The 17,185-nt window shown below is 45.5% G+C and overlaps 1 protein-coding gene across 1 annotated transcript in view; it reads left to right on the top strand.

The window, feature by feature from the left end:
- The window catches only part of Itk (IL2 inducible T cell kinase), a 62,512-nt gene that overhangs the window by 39,324 nt on the left and 6,003 nt on the right, over positions 1-17,185 (top strand). The window contains exons 8-16 of the mRNA XM_059270394.1: positions 1,506-1,560; positions 7,052-7,134; positions 8,532-8,662; positions 9,031-9,105; positions 10,971-11,142; positions 12,424-12,640; positions 13,939-14,003; positions 14,089-14,207; positions 17,001-17,158. Of these exons, the coding sequence (XP_059126377.1) occupies positions 1,506-1,560; positions 7,052-7,134; positions 8,532-8,662; positions 9,031-9,105; positions 10,971-11,142; positions 12,424-12,640; positions 13,939-14,003; positions 14,089-14,207; positions 17,001-17,158 (1,075 nt within the window). The remainder of the gene's footprint in view (positions 1-1,505; positions 1,561-7,051; positions 7,135-8,531; positions 8,663-9,030; positions 9,106-10,970; positions 11,143-12,423; positions 12,641-13,938; positions 14,004-14,088; positions 14,208-17,000; positions 17,159-17,185) is intronic.

Raw genomic sequence — 17,185 nt, 5'->3', positions numbered from 1 at the left:
TTTGTGGGACCATGGGTTGACTGTGGCAACTGAAATCACAGAACAGCAGAACTGAAGAAGAGAGGCTACTCGCCCCGTTTGAACTCTGATCCCTCCTCCGGCTAAGGAAGAAACAGACAAGACTGAGGCAGGCAAAACACTGCACTGCAGACATTCCTCTTCACTCCCTGTGCACTGAACTCAGTAGACCTCACTCTGTGACAGTGACACTGTTGTCCACTGAACCCGGACTTGTTTCACACTTTACATGCACAGATCCAGTAACCCATACGCATTGCTCGGGCCTTGGATGGGATGAAGCATGCTTGCCAGCCATCAGCTTATCTCTGGGAGCCCATGGACGGGTACAGTCTGCTCCTCCATACTGTGTTTTAAAAGCTCAAAGGAATCCCCTGGTTCACTTATTTTTGGATGTGCTCAAACAAGTTTCATAGATACTATTCCTTCCCACCTGGAGCCTCTCTCATGTTTATTAATTTCCAAAACAAATTGTCAAACGATGATCCTTCTACTTTTGTTGTAGGCTTTTTGGTCCAGAAATGAATCCCTGTAGGCTCCCTTTACCAGGAAGCAGTTTATTATACTGTCCTTCAGGCGTCTAGGGAATTATTATCCAAGTGCTAGAGAGCTCTGAATGTTAGAGGACTGAGACTTTTCTTCATTTTGGGCTTCTTTGTATCTTATATGTGGTTGCATATATTTGATTGGATACTTTAAACTACTGTTAATGACTAGAATGAGAAGGGATGGGCAAGGAAGGGAGCTGAAGGAGAGACATGGTCAGTCTGCACACCACACGAGACTATTGACCAACTTGCATGTCTGCATATCCACATGAGCTACTGACCATCCTGCACGTACACAAATGTGTGACCATTGACTAGCCTGCATGGCCATTTCCTGTCTTTCTTCTTTTTAACCCCCCTTCCTCCCCCACCACACTTTATCTTATCTAAGTGATTAGGATGGTCAGGATATGTCTCAGCATGGTAGTAACATTCAAAAACTTCATTCTTAAAAATTATTCCTGTTTTTTTCTATTAATTAATTACATTCATCAATTACAAAAACTTCGCAAAGTCTAGAGGTCCAGTCTTAAGGAGAAAATATGGCAACTGTTTTCAAAGGGTATTTGCTAAGCTTGCAAATTAGTAATAACGTCTTTTATGACTGCCTAACACCCTCCTACTTACAGCCACCCACTGACATATGAAATGGGGGAGATGAATGTTTCCTACAACACTCATGGAAATTTCCCAACTTTTACAGAAGTAGAGAGCAGAGCATAAAGAAAGCCCTGAAACTCCACTTTAACAACTACCAGTATTGTGCTAACTCTTGCTTCATTTTTTTTTTTCTTCTCCTGGAAATAACCATGGCTTTTCTTTTGAGTTCGAAGGCACTGATAGAAACAGAAAGCGAACACATGATTTTCAAGCATTACCTTTTATAAATAAGCAATGGAGTTTTCAAACTGTGACACAGGACTTGTTTTTGGCTTTCAGGTGGTACAATAAAAACATCAGCCGAGACAAAGCTGAAAAACTTCTCTTGGACACGGTGAGTCTCCTTCATCTGTCTAGTGACTAAAAAGAAATTGTGTGCTTTCCAGCCATGTTGTGGTTATGCTGATGGGGTAGGTTCCTGCGTTGGTTTAGCAATGGCTTTCCAGTCTGAGGACAAATATTCTGGGGACTATAAGGGTTAGAAGACACAGGAGAGGAAAACTGGGGAGGCCACGGGCCTCTGCTAACGGTTGCTGCTGCTGTGTCTTGACCCTGAGTGGCCTCAGGGCTGCTCTGCTTTGCCTGTCTCTGCAGGCTGAGATCAGGTTCTGCCTGAAGGGGCTGTCATTTACAGGAATGTGACAGTTCTCTCCTTTCTTGTTGGAAGCCAGGCAATCTGGCAGATGGACTGACCTCACCCGGGAATCTCAGAGTTAGGGAAAGAAGAATGAGAAGAAAGGAAGCATAATGGGATGGGATGGGTACCTCTGTTCTGCCATCAACTGAGCAGTGACTGTAGGCATTTGTCCTCTGCCTTCTGGGCCCCCATGTGTCAGTAAGGACAAATTGAACATCAGATTATATCAGGATGCCAATGATCTGTTACCTCATGGATGCTGCCCCTGTGTGTTCCTGGCCCTGTGCGCACAGTCACTGCCATTGCAGCTGGACCCCGCTGGAAACCAAGACTCAGTAAAGAGTTAGAGGCGAGTTGAAGGGAGGCCAAGATCAAAGGACCTGGGAAGTGTACTCGGAGGGAGAGGAAAGGCGAGTCCTTCTGGGATGCTTGTTTTTCCTTGGTTCTCAGCAATTAACCATTTCCTGTGGTTCCCAACAGACCTCATATCCGAATTGCTACAGGTGTTTAAAATGCAGATTCTCAGGGCTGCGGGATGGCTTAGTGGGTATAGAATCTTGCCATCAAGACTGACAACCTGAGTTAAGTACCCAGAACCTCTTGGTAGGAGAGACCTGGACCCCCATGGTTGTCCTCTGACCTCCATATGCATACCATGGTACATACATCCCACCCCTCACAAACAATAAATAAATACAACACAAATACAGATTCTAAGAGTCCATGGTAGATCTGCAGAAACGGGTGTTCTAAAAGTAATTCTTGGGAACCTTTGTTTGTTTGTTTGTTTTTGTTTTTGGAGACTGAGTTTCTCTGTATAACTGCCCTGGCTGTCCTGGAACTCACTCTGTAGACCAGGCTGGCCTCAAACTCACAGAGATCCATCTGCTTCTGCCTCCTAAGTGCTGGGCTTAAAGGTGTGTACCACCTTGTCTGGCTCCTATATTTTTTTGAACTGAGCTTAGGATGCATATGTAGCCAGCTCATCTCATTCCTCAGCCAGTATTGCTGGTAAACAATAAAACTTGAGTCATAAGAACTAGCTACAAAGAGCACACAACTAAGCCCCTGCATTATGCTTTTTAAACGAGGGCGTTACATTCTGTTGCTTCCATAGTAAAGTCAGTGGGGAGCTTTAAACAGCCCACATTAATGACACACGAAAGCAATTCTTGTTGTTGAACAGATTTTATTTTATTTTTTTTGAGGTAATAAAAAATATTTGCTTGCTTAGGCTAATGAGACATTCTTTCTTGCTAATATTTTAAATTCACTTACCAAATAACTCTCTTCCTTCTTAAGTAAGTCTGAAGTCAAACTTCAGAGGGACCCTACATACTTTAGTCTGGGTTCTCTAAAGTTAGAATGGAATAAGGTGGGGTTTTGTTGTTGTTGTTGTTGTTGTTTTGTTTTGTTTTTGTTTTTGTTTTTTGTATGCTTGCTGTCTGACTCAATAGTGTTCTTTCTCCGGTGTCCTCAGAGTCGTCTTGTCTAACAAGTATATGACTCTTAAGATGTGCATTGTGTTCATTTCTCCTGTTATTAACTATAGCTTCTAGGTCATGGCCTATGTATATTTCTCCATTTTACCTTGTCCCTACTATGCTTAGATACCCCAAACTGTATCTAGCACAAAGTAGTTATGCAAAGTCTTCTCGCTGCATCAGTGAGTTCACCAAATGCTTACTCTGTGTTTTTAAGTTACCATCCACATCTAGGAACCTAGCTGATCATGTGTATCCTTGGGGAAACTTTGAAAACACAAACTCAGGCCTAAAGATATGACTTCATGGCTAAGAATGCTTATTGTTCTTGCAGAGGACCCAGGTTCAATTCCCAGCACCCAAATGGCAGATCACAGGGGATCTAGTTCCCTCTTCTGGTCTCTGCAGGCTCCTATATATAAACTCATGAAAGAGCATGCACATAAACATAAAATACATTAACACACCGCCAAATAAAGCTCCTGAACTCCAGGCCTATCCAATCAGAACCTCTCCAGGGGGCACTCAAGTGATTATGTGTCTTAAATTAGTTTAGGAACATGGGAAAGAATCTTCTGTCAGTTCTTCAGCTGACAGCTCCTTTAATAATCCAGACCTCGGCGAGCGATGGTGGCACATGCCTTTAATCCCAGCACTCGGGAGGCAGAGCCAGGCAGATCTCTGTGAGTTCGAGGCCAGCCTGGGCTACCAAGTGAGTTCCAGGAAAGGCACAAAGCTACACAGAGAAACCCTGTCTCGAAAAAACAAACAAACAAAAAAAAAATCCAGCCCTCTGCCTACCCAGGAGATGTGATTTTTTTCTCTTGATTGAACATTAAGATGCAATATCAGCTCTCCAGTGGCTCTCTCTGCCTTCAGTCTCGGCACTTCCCCTCAGCCTTAGCGCCGAGAGAGAGAGAGAGAGAGAGAGAGAGAGAGAGAGAGAGAGAGAGAGAGAGAGAGAGAGAGAGAGAGAGAGAGAGTCCATTCCTTGTGAGCAGGTATTCCATAATCATCTTCATGCCTGCGGCAGAACCTCACACTTTAGACAGGAGCCTAACCTAGGTTTATCTGTGACTACAGGATGTCATCAAAGATACGATGTTGACTTCATAATGGGTTTGTTTTGAGGGAAGAGCCTCCTACAGAATGAAAGATATATGTCAGAGACATTCTTAAAGCATATTTCAGCATGACAAGACCACAAAGCATCAGACCATCTTTGACAATAACATAACTTCGTTTTAAGATTGTCTTCCACAAAGTCACTTTCAAACCATATGGACAGAAAGATAGACATGCTGACACGTGTCTCAGATGAAGACAAACAATGTAATTCATGCTTCCGACAGATGCTACAGCACAGCATGTGATAATCATGGGCACTAATAACCCTAATAGTCCATGTGCTGGGATTGTATCCCAGGAACTTTTCTGTGCTTGTTACTCAAGTCTCTCAACAACCTTGCAAAGGTCATTTTGCAGATGAGGAAGCTGACACATATACTTTTAATAAGAAACATCTGGAATTAACAATACTACAAGCTGTTGTAGCTAGAATGCCCTTCAAAGACCACCTGGTCCATCTCCTTTGTATTGAAGGCTGATAAACTGCAGCCACATTCAGAAACTGAATCAGCAGCATCGCCTTAAGACAGCAGGGATGTATCTTCAAACAGACAGATAGTAGAAGGAAGTACCTGAGTTACTCTTTTCTCCCCATCCCACCAGGATCATACACATACTTCACCTCTTGACATAATCTTCTCTATTGTTGCCTCTGTATTTCTCTAAGCGAAGCAATAAAGAGCAAACTGAGATCTTGGCTATTGAGAGGAAGTGAAGCCCCGTCTGGCAACATTACCCAAGTCGGTGCCCCCTGCAACACTCTTTGGTGGTTGTGTGTGGCTGTGGCTACCTCCCAGCTCCCTGCAGGAAGTGTGTGGTAAGGCACATGCTTTCCTCAGAACTCTTAACTGCTTCATCCTCAAATGAGAGGCCATATCACTTTCACCAAATGCCACCCGCAGCACCTACCATGGAGAAAGAGCATTTGAAGGACGTGGAGCCGTCCATGCTCTGCAGACCTGACCATGACCCTCCCCTCTCCTTCACCTGGTATTTATAGAGTACTTACTCTCCACAACAGCTGAGGACTGCTACCATCACAACTTGTTTACAGAAAAACAGTCACTGCTTTGAAAGAGGAACACCAACACAAACAGCCAGATATTAATTAGATCAAAGAGATGTGTACACTTTTCAGACAGTTGGTGAGCTTCTGCTCTTGGGGTCTATGTTTCTTCCTTTAGCATAAATGACATAACCAGATAAAATCTGCCTCTGCTTGAAGTCTGTTTCTTCCTGTCTCAAGTTTAACCCATCACATTCCAACCAGCCATAACCCAAAGCTGCATTATTAGGCAAACGGTCAAAACTGAATACATTTATCCTGCCTGCCATGTGTGATAATACCATAAACAACCTGTTGAGCAAAACCATCCAGACATAAAGCCTCTCCTCCCAGCAGCCAGAAGGTGCCTATCAGCTGATGAATGGAAACAAGTGTGGTCTGTCCCTACAGTGGAATGTCACTCACTCAGCCACAAGTAGGAGTGAAGTCTTTATACCTATCACCACCTAGGTGGTCCTTGGAAACAATATTATAAATAAAAGGACTCTCTCTCTCTCTCCTCTCTCTCTCCCTCTCTCTCTCTCTCTCTCTCTCTCTCTCTCTCTCTCTCTCTCTCTCTCTCTCTCTCTCTCTCTCTCTCTCTCTGTGTGTGTGTGTGTGTGTATTCACGTGTCCATGCAGAAACATTTTTGAGACTGAAGGATGAAAGGGATTCGGCTAGTCCAGTTTCCTTGTGTATATAAACCATATGAGTTCCATGTAAGGTTCCTGTCTAATTCTGATCTTCACTTGTGGCCCTCAAGATGTCTAACTTAAGTAAGTCATGATTACGAAGCTCCACAGATGTTTATGACTGGTAGGAGAAGAGCTGGGACTGCGGTTCTTAAAACAGTTCAGGTTTTACAGTTCCCACCAGGAGTGTATGAACTAGCACGCCCATTTGCTTCTGCTGATTCCATCAGGATGGGCAAAACTGTCAGGTACTCCCCTCTCCCCACCTCTCTCCCAGCACTAGCTTCCCACCCTTTTCTCCTCCTGTCCTTCAGTGAAATCAGCATTGTGGGAAGGGTCTGAGAAATAAAGCTCCACCCAGGAACTCAGCAAGCTTTCAGGATAAGTTGTGTGCCCCTGAGCAGGTGTAGATGCTGGAGCATCATGGAGCAAGAAAAGGTCATGGAATTTGTTCCGATGCCAAAGTTCCAACTCCAGCCCCACTGCTCACTAGCTGTAGACCCCGAGGAAGCCACTTACTCCCTCTGGCACTCACTCTTCTGTCCTTGTTGTCAAAAGGGATAATGGTGTCCAGACTCAGGCATTGTAGGGAGGGTTGGAAAATGTCTGATGAGGCTGGTGCCTGGTGAATGGTCAGGGGGAGGGCCTGTGTCTGCCTATCTGTGTAGGACTTCACATGAACAACTGCCGAAAATGTCATTGAAACGGTGGCTGTCACAACTGAAAGCCTGCTCTGTGATCCTCAGTGCTTCCTCCTTCTAAGAGCAAGAAGATGGAGCCAGGTGCAGGAGCCTCGTTTTTGAGATCACTAAATTTTCACGCTTTCTACCCTATCCAGGGTAAAGAAGGAGCATTCCTGGTCCGTGATTCCAGGACACCCGGGACATACACAGTCTCTGTGTTCACCAAGGCCATCATAAGGTATGACACTCACTTGGCTCAGAGGAACAGGGACAGCTGCTTTTCTGTGACTACTTAGGTACATCAAGGTCCACCCTTGCATCATGCAGACCCTCATTAGCAGTGGTGTGGCTTCTGCCAGTGCCCTTGTGAAAATAAAGCCCAGAGGTCAAGGACAGAACTGAAGAGATTTAATAAAAGACAGAGCTAGGTGGACACTGGGTCCTCTTCTTGGCTATGGCCAGGCCCAATGGCAGAGCTCTGAAGACATCAAATACTTGGTCATGTATTTGGTGAGCATGTCAGTTAACATACAGAGTGAAAGAAAATACTGTAATCTAGAAGAGGAAACAGACAAATGCCAATTCTTGGTCTGCTAATAAAACTACCTACCACATTGAGAGCCGAGATCCCTGTGTGCCAGAGACACACTCTCTCTCTCTCTCTCTCTCTCTCTCTCTCTCTCTCTCTCTCTCTCTCTCTCTCTCTCTCTCTCTCTGTGTGTGTGTGTGTGTGTGTGTGTGTGTGTGTGTGATATAGATTACACATATGAAAGAAAGCACTCAGTGCTTGTCTTGCTGAGTCTGGTTTATTTTGTTTAACATAATAATTTCCATTCTATATATTTACTTGTGAATATTCTAATTTCTTCTTTTTTACAGCTAAATAAAATTCCAGTGTATATACGGACCACATTCTTTATCAGTTCCTCATTTGAGAGGTGTCTATGCTGTCTCTGTATCTTGACTATTGTAAAAAGTGCAGCCATAAACGTGTGTGGTCAAAAATTTCTATGCTATTCTGGCTCAGTGTCCTAGTACGCACCCAAGAGTGGTGTATGGAGCACATGGTAGCTCTATCTTTAGTTTTTGAGAAACCTCCATGCTAATTTTCATAGCAGCTGCACTAGTTTGCGTTCCCATCAGCGGGTTCTCCCAAACACACACACACACACACACACACACACACACACACAAGTACACACACACGCACATGCACACACATGTACACGCTCACACACGCACGCACACACATGCACACTCACTCCTCACCAGCATTTGTCATCAATTTGCTTGACGACAGCCATTCAGTCTGGGGTGGGATGGAGGACCCCAGTGTGGTTTCTGTTAGCACTCATACACATACAGTGCTGTTCCCACATTTTATGACTGTGGATGAAGCATTACCAACACCAACACATCTCAGCACTGGCCTCTTCTGTCCAGAAGCAGCCTTAAAGTGCTTCTTAATACAACACCGGCACCAGGGCCAACCTGCTGAAACACACACTGAAATACTGTGTGCCTGTCCTCCTGGCAAGAGCTTCCATCCCAAGACGGTGAGAAGCTGATGCCAATAGATGTTTTTATGCGTCAGTTTTGCTTCTTGGTAATGACTGTGTGTTCATTTGTTTCAAGTGAGAACCCCTGTATAAAACATTATCATATCAAGGAAACAAATGACAACCCCAAGCGGTACTATGTGGCTGAGAAGTATGTGTTTGACTCCATCCCTCTCCTCATCAAGTATCACCAGTACAATGGAGGAGGTAAGTTCTAGGGGACAAAGGCAGAAGGGGATCCTCACAAGGAGACTAGGGAGGAAATGACATAGTCCCCACCTGGTTCTTCATGCTGCACAAACTGGCCGTAAATAGTATCTCAAGATGCAAACAAAAAACAAAAACAAAAACAAACGAAGTTCCAAATCCCTAGGATCTCCCTTGCTTCCCACCAGAAACATCTGCTCTGCAGATCGCCGAGGTCTCTGTCTACCATATGCTTAAGAATCCTCTCAAGGGCTGTGTGAAAACAGCGGTGGAACTTTGGAATTTGAAAGTAGCTATTTCACATATTATCCTAGACGGTTGCTATGGCAAAGCCCTAACCACAGCCTTTGGCTTTTCTGTCAACCTAGGTTTGGTCACTCGACTCCGGCATCCAGTGTGCTCCTGGAGGCAGAAAGCCCCGGTGACAGCAGGGCTAAGATATGGTAAGCAGCAAATGTTGGGCACTTGAGCAAAAACGCCCATACCTGAATGTCTAGGGCAAATCCTGCCATTAGACCAACTGTTCTCCAGGCTTCTGATGACTTGGAGAGATGGTAGGATAATGAGCATATGCAACTGTGTAAGAAATGTGTATCTATACACATCTATGAAGACCAAACCAATGTCCTCTGGCTTTAAAGGAAGGTTCATTAATGAAGCATTTATTGAGCACCTACTTTATACAGAGTACTCTCCTAAATGCTATTGGAAAATGTCAGAAAACAAACCCTTAGCACTGTGTTTTATCTACCTTTTGGAACTTTTGTTATAATCTAACTTGATGGGTTTGGGTCTTCTGCAGGGGCTATGAGCTATCAGCATCTAGAAGTGTTTACATAGTATAATGTTAGGTTTTAAGAGTTGGGCCTTTAATTCAGTGGCAGGGCACTTGTCTAGCATGAGTCAGGTCCTAAGTTCAGTCTCCAGCACCAGAAAAAAATGCTTGCTTAATGCCTTTAAGTAGGACCTGTACCTCCAGGGCCATGGGTTCTACTATGATATCTGTCCTCCACAATGGCTTCCCTCCTTGACTATCTACCTAGAACCTAAAGGCATTTCCGTTCACATCCCTTGGTCCAAAGTGTGCTTTTGAAGAGAGGACTAATCTAATCTTCATTTTGTATCCTTTGGTGGTTCTCAAACTTCAGTGTGCATCAAAATCTTTCCAAACACTTATCAAAAATGCTGGTTCCAGGACATGCCCTGCTGCTTACCAAAACACTCCCTGAGAGTGTGGCCGTAGGGTCTGCACTATAAACAAGTGGTCTGGTAGTTTCAACCCAGGTGGGCAGGGAACTACTTGGGGAAACACTGATGTGGACTCTTCCTATCCAGCCAGCAGCATGTGTAGTGCACAGCAGATACTCAAATACTGTTTGCTTCTGGGTCTATACCTCAGATTGATAGGCACATGGCTGTTTCTAGGCCATGCATCAGGAAAGCATAATGTATTGTTATCCTTCTAAAAGTAGAGCTACTCCAGGATTGTTGAATCCTAACATGTCCTACTGCATGGGATCCCAGAGATTATTTAGTCAGCCCATGTATTTTATCAGTGGGAAATGGAGGCCTAGGTCCTTGTTTATTAAACACTTAGCAAGAGCCTGCCCTGGGGCTGGAGAAATGGCTGGGAAGTTACTAGTACTTACTGTTCTTCCAGAGGAGCCAGGTGCATGTCCTAGCACCCACATCTGGTGGCTCACAACCACTTCTAACTCCACTCCAGGAAATCCAGTACCCTTTTCAGGCCTCTGGTGGTACATGCATTTGTGTGCCTTTCACTCATACACACATACACATAAATAAAAAAATAATAATAAAAAGAAATCTTTAAGAAAAAAAAGACCTGCTAGAAACCACTCGCTTGTGCCTCTGTGCAAGTCCCCTCTGAACCCACCTCTTCAAGCCCCATGCTCATCAAAGCCTGGCAGAGCAAAGCCTGGCAGAGCGCTGTGAGCACAGAGGGACTGTGATGAAGCCTGGGCAACATAATAAGACTCAGTAAGACTCTGTCTCAAGAGAAAAAAATATGCTTAAAAAATTAAATTAAATTAAAAAGGTTGGGACCTTATAATGATCCTTTTATTTACATTCTTTATCATACTTTACCTCATCTTCCTTTTCTTTCCATGCTCCCCTCCCACATTATGACTGTTTCAAAAACATATCCTATGTTACAGTAATTGCCTATAATAGTCTAAGCCATTTTTGAGTTCTGGTAACCCTAGGCTAGATAGGACTATATATGTTTCTGAGAGTCCTCTACCTTATTGATTGTCCACTCCCTTCTGCCCTTTCTCTGTTCCAGGGAAGTGGGTGATCCACCCCTCAGAGCTAACTTTTGTGCAGGAGATTGGCAGCGGGCAGTTTGGGCTGGTGCACCTTGGCTACTGGCTCACCAAGGACAAGGTGGCCATCAAGACCATTCAGGAAGGGGCGATGTCAGAGGAGGACTTTATTGAGGAGGCCGAAGTCATGATGTGAGTTCAAGCAGGGGTGTGCAGGCATCCCGGGGAGGGGGCCCTGGGCTGTGTTCGTGAAACTCCGTTCTCATGTTTGTCATGCCCCAGTAGTAGAATCCTACCACACAGGGGTGGGGGGAAGGAACCTTGTTAGGGGTCAGTTGGTGAAGTGCTGGCTGGATAAGTACCAAGACCTGAGTTCAATCTACAGAAACCATGTTATACAAAAGAAAAAGAAGAAAAAGAAAAAGCTGGGCATGGTATGGATGGTATGGTGGCTTGTACTTGGAGTCCCAGTGTTGGGGAGATGGAGTCAGGCAGATGCTGGGCTTGCTGGCCAGCCCAGCCTACTTGGCTAGCTCCAGGCCAGTGAGATCCTTTTTCAAAAAATAAAAAGGTGGGGGATGGAGAGAGGACTCGGTGGTTAAGAGCACTTGTAGCTCACAACCGTCTGTAACTACAGTTCCAAGAGATCGGCACAGCACACACGTGGTACACATGTATACTGCTGCCATACAAAGCAAACAAGGCCCTCTGAATCAGCGTGAGCAAAGCTCATGGGAGATCACAGAGACTGAGGCAGCTAGCACAGGTCCTGCCTGAGTCTGTGCCACCTCCTCTACGTACATACTGTGGCTTCCACTTGAGCGTTTTTATGGGATTCCAGGGTGTGTGGACGAGTGGTCTCTGATTCTTGTGCCTTTGCTTGGGCCCTTTCCTCTCTGTTTCTGTCATGTCCAACTCTAATGTTAGTTTTCGTTTATCCTGTTGTATTTTATTATTATCCCTTAGAAGCCTCTCTGTTTTCTATTAAAGACAGAAAGGGAGTGGACCCAGATGGGAGGAGAGGTGGGAAAGAATGGGAGGGAGAAGAGGCAGGGGAAACTGTAATCAGGATACATTATGTGAAGGAAAATGTTTTAAAAAAAGAAAAAAAATTAAAAAGAGAAGGTTGACAGTACCACAAGAACACCCATGGTTGACCTTTGGTCTATACACACACACACACACACACACACACATTCAGCTAGAGGACCTGCTATATGGTCTAGCCCTCCAGTCTCCTCTCTCATCCATCTCTCCTCCGGCCCACACTGGCCTCTGTCCATTCGTACCAGCAGCCTCCCTGCTATCCTCAGGCTCCATGACCATCTTTGGTTTGGGTTTGGGGTTTGCTTCTGTTTTCAAAACCATGAGCTGGGACAAGTGACTTTATCTGCCTTAGTGCCACATATGTGCAGTACTTTTGGAAGACTGAATTTAGGTCATCTTATCTCTTGCCTTTTTTTTTTTCCCCAGGAAACTCTCTCACCCCAAACTGGTCCAGCTCTATGGGGTGTGCCTGGAACAAGCCCCCATCTGCCTGGTGTTTGAGTTCATGGAACACGGCTGTCTGTCAGATTACCTGCGAAGTCAGCGGGGACTCTTTGCTGCAGAGACCCTTTTGGGCATGTGCCTGGATGTGTGTGAGGGCATGGCCTACCTGGAAAAGGCGTGCGTCATCCACAGAGACCTGGTATGAGCAGGGGCATGGGGCCAACACCTGCAAGTACAGGACAAAGGAGCATATTCCCCTGAAATGTAGCACTACCAAGACTCAGAGAGCATCACTAAGTGACATGCCCATGTGGCCTTCCCTCCTCTCAGCTTCTGCTTACTCCAGTCACTTCAGGAGGTCCCTAGTAAGGAAGTGTTTCAGAAGTGCTCAGACCCGAACTACACCCCAGCCCTTCTTCTGACATGCGCTCTGAGTTTCAGTTCACATTCTTCCAAAGTGAAACTTACAACCACTACTTATTAACTTCCCTGTGCCTCAGTTTCCCCCTGGAAAAATGAAAGACATGGGCGAGGACAGTTTTGCTTTGTAAAACATATTATTTACATTTGTTAATTGTACGAAGTAATGGATTCCCTTCTGACTTTTCCTATGCTTTGATCATATTCCGCTCTCCTGTACCGTCTTTTGTCCATGATCTCACCAGCTCCCTTCTTCTTCACAAAGAGTTCCACTTCTACCTGCACATTTTATTTATTTATTTCTTAATCTAGATCCCATATATGAGATTAAAAAAAAAAACAGCCATGCTATTTGTCCTTAAGGGTCGCTATTCCACTTAACCTGATGATCCCCAGTTCCAGCCCACTTTCCAGGAACTCATGGCATTTCATCCTCCTTATGGCTGGATAACCGCCACCCCGCCACCCCTCACCCCCATGCCTATACACACCACCTTTTCTTTACCCCTCTCTCTGATGGGCACTTGACCTGAAGCACAGTTTTGCACTAGATAGCCTGAGAGACAGCCTGGGAACCTCTGATGGTGGGGGATCATGAATATTCATTTAAGTCCCCTTGGGAACAAGTGTGAGACCCACCTAGTCTCTTGTCTCCCAGGGCTCTTCCAAGACTACCTTCTGGGATACTGAGAGTGGCCGGCACTCCCCCTGTTTAGGGTAATTTTAAGAGCATGAGCTTCTGAACGCTTTCATACCAGTCACTTGGGAGACGCTGCAGTCGGCCCCAGTGTCAGCACTGCCTACCACATAGGTGGCATTCCAGTGAATCACTGGCTGGACAACACTGGATTTCCCTAAGTTAGGAGTGAAGATAAACTCCTCATCCTGGTAAAGGGGCTTGCACATCCAGCGAGCTAGCTGAATTCCCTGCTAGCTCAGTAAGGTTTGGGTGATGCTTGACCTCTGAAGGGCTCTGCAGTGCCTTTGTACAGCTACAGAAAACATGATGGGAGACTTCCACTGCTGGCTATTTACCCACAGCTTCATTTCTCTTTTGCCTACCTGTTCCTACTCCAGGCCGCCAGAAACTGTTTGGTGGGAGAAAACCAAGTCATCAAGGTGTCCGACTTTGGGATGACAAGGTAACACAGAGATGTGGTTTCAGCAGACTCTCAGGAATGACACGCAGCCCTGAAGTGTCCTGACCTCTTCCTCACCTCTTCCCAGGTTCGTCCTTGATGATCAGTATACCAGCTCCACAGGCACCAAATTCCCAGTGAAGTGGGCATCCCCAGAAGTGTTCTCTTTCAGTCGCTATAGCAGCAAGTCGGATGTGTGGTCTTTTGGTGAGTGTCATCCTTAGCCCACCCCTGTGTGATCTGGAACTGTGGACCAGCTATTTCTTTCTCAAATGCAAACAATTCTACTTTGTTCTGGCCCCTGTATGGAGAAAGAACCCACTGCAAGCCTGTGTGAGATCAGCTTGAAATGTTCAAGTGGGGCTGTTATTATTGCATTTGTTTCTAGAAATCTTTGAAACAGCGAAAAAATTAAAGGTAATAGTGGGGAAAGAGTCTTGTAGTGGCTTCTGTGGGCTGGAAAGCTGGAGGAGTCTGGAGATTAGAATATGAAGCCTTGGAAGGCAGGACCATCCTGTGTCCAACATTGCATTCTCATGCTTAATCCTCAGTAAGCATTTGTTACTCAACAATGGTTTCCTGGGTGTCTGTTATATTCCAGGGCTACTCATGGTGCTGAGGAGCAAGAGTTCTGCCCTCCTGAAGCTAAACTTTTCAGGAGAGGAGACAGACAGCTATCACACAAGCTAGCAGATAGAAGATTCAGTCAAGTTTGGGTCTGTTGGTGCTAGGAATCCAATAAAAGAGCAACAGTACAGAGCGCATTTAGTGTGGAAGAAGGGTCTGTCTTAACTGGCATGGTCTGGAAAGGCCTTCCTAGGAGTAACTCTTGAACAAATGTCTCCATTCAAACACTCATGAAGCTGTGTCCCTGACAGGGACCAGAAAGTGTAAAAACTCAGCTATGCCCAGAGAAGAGGAGTTACTAAGTTAGGAACTGTTCTAAAGGCAGTTATGGTTGGTGGGCTCTACTGAATGAATGGATGGATGGATCGATGATGTCAGCACGTGGAAAAGGCTAAGTGACTTGCTGGGTCTGATGTCAGCCTAAGTCATAATTTCTGCACGTAACAGTGTGCATGAAACAGTACCAAATAAGCTCTGTGATATGATGGCAGCTGTAAAGAGGGAACTTTGGGGAGAAATTGCTTCAGGTTGACCTTGCCATTCTGTATGAAAGGTTTACTGGGGCACAAACCTCAGTGGCACAAGAGAGATGCTGGCTACTCAGCTATCCCGGGATAAGAACCAGTGATGGGATTTTCTTCACACTTTAGAACGCCCGTTCCCAAGAGCCCAGAACTTATTAATTATGAATCTTTCTATCTATTCCGTAATTCAGCCCCATCTCTGGGCTTGGCTCTTACTCTGTTAGCTGGGTAGAAGTTACAGAATCAACTCGGGAGGAAACTGTTCTGCCGTCATCCTCCCACAACTGTCCACAAGTACAGAGGACAGCTAGGGCCCGTGTGTGGCTGTCTCTCCACGGGTGATGGGGCTAATGACCCTGCCAAGGCAGGACCTCACAAAGATGCTCAGAGAGCTAGCCTTACCTGTACCTCCACCTGCAGAGTCTGTGACATCATAGCGTATCAGCCAGGGGATGGTCTGCTGTTCTCCAGAAGATTAGTCTAAAATGCATCCCTTCCCGAGATGCATGATTTGAAGGAAGTCTAGGAATGAGGTTGAGAGATATAGGTGAAGAGCAGGAACAGATAGCAGCACCCGAGCATGGTGGCGCACGTCTTTAGTCCCAGCTCCTTGGAGGCAGAGACAGGTGGATCTCTGAGTTCAAGACCAGCTTGGCCTACAGAGTGAGTTCTAGGACAGCCAGGGTCACACAGAGAACCAGTTTCGAGGGAGGGAGGAAGGAAGGAAAGGAGGGAGGGAAGAAAAAAGAAAGAAAAGAAATCAGTAGCAGCATGTGCAAACCACAGCAACCCTACAGCCTGAGAGCCTCCTGCCTGCCTCAACACAAGGGGCTTTGCCATATATAAAGTCTGTGCTTTTTACCCTAATTGGTTCTAGAACTAGTCAGTAGCCTGTATGAACTCTGCCTCATCCATGCTTCAGAAGATTCATTTTAAAGCATTCACCCCCAAACTGAGCTTCAGCAGCAACAACTCACTTTCAAAAGACATCTCACTAGAAGTCCTGGCATCTTGGAATACTGAGCAGTCTTCCTCATAGTCAGATTCTGAATTTCCAGGTCCTCAGGTGCCTCTGAGGAGCCTGCAGAATAGTGACCCTGGGAGAGGGTTTTGGGGATGGGGTTCAGAAGTCTGCCACTTGAACAAGTTTAGGAGCCGAATTTTATTTGGGTGTTTGGAGATCAGACTCTGGGAAACCCCGTCCCACAGTCCTCTGGACTTACCCCTTGCAAAGCTCTGGTTAGGGCATCAGCAACCTCCCTTCCTTCCTGGGAGGCCATGATCTGTCAGTACATGATAAAGACAAAGCCGGGACAGCCGGCCTGTGAATGGCAGAGGTGGGTAACATACCACCAGAAGGTACGCTCTCCTCGGTCTCTACAGTCCAAGATTCCGCTTATAAAATGCATGACAGCAAAAATGGTTTAGACTTTAGATTCTGGGATATTTGCATAGATGTTATGTATTTATAGCTATGGAGAGAGGGGGTGGGGTAGAGGGAGAGAGCTTGGAAATGAAACCCAAGTCTAGATATAAATTCATTTGTTTCATATACACCTCACAACCTCTCCAGAAGATCTGGTGGTCTCTTCTAGAATCTTTAAGCACCTAACACACATGGCATATGTTCATATAAACACACACACATACACACAAGTAAAAAATAAATCCTTTAAAATAGACAATAAGAGAAGTCCCGAAAAGCCTCAAGTGGGCTGGATACTGTACTTCTGGATGTCTACAGGGTGAACTTGAATGCTAACTCCAAGGACTCCGTCTCTTCTGGTGAGTCTCTTTGGTACTTGTGCACTTTGCCCTTAGCTGTTGCTCTGCTCACTGTTGCTTCCAGGTGTGCTCATGTGGGAAGTCTTCAGTGAAGGTAAAATCCCGTATGAAAACCGAAGCAACTCAGAGGTCGTGGAAGACATCAGCACTGGCTTTCGGTTGTACAAGCCCCGCCTGGCCTCCTCTCACATCTACCAGATCATGAATCAGTGCTGGAAGGAGGTCAGTATCCGAAGTGGTCCACCCTGT

The sequence above is a fragment of the Peromyscus eremicus genome, chromosome 8a (assembly GCF_949786415.1).
Source record: "Peromyscus eremicus chromosome 8a, PerEre_H2_v1, whole genome shotgun sequence".
Lineage (NCBI taxonomy): Eukaryota > Metazoa > Chordata > Mammalia > Rodentia > Cricetidae > Peromyscus > Peromyscus eremicus.
The sequence above is the reverse complement of the archived record's forward strand: the minus strand, read 5'-3'. Positions and strand labels throughout refer to the sequence as shown.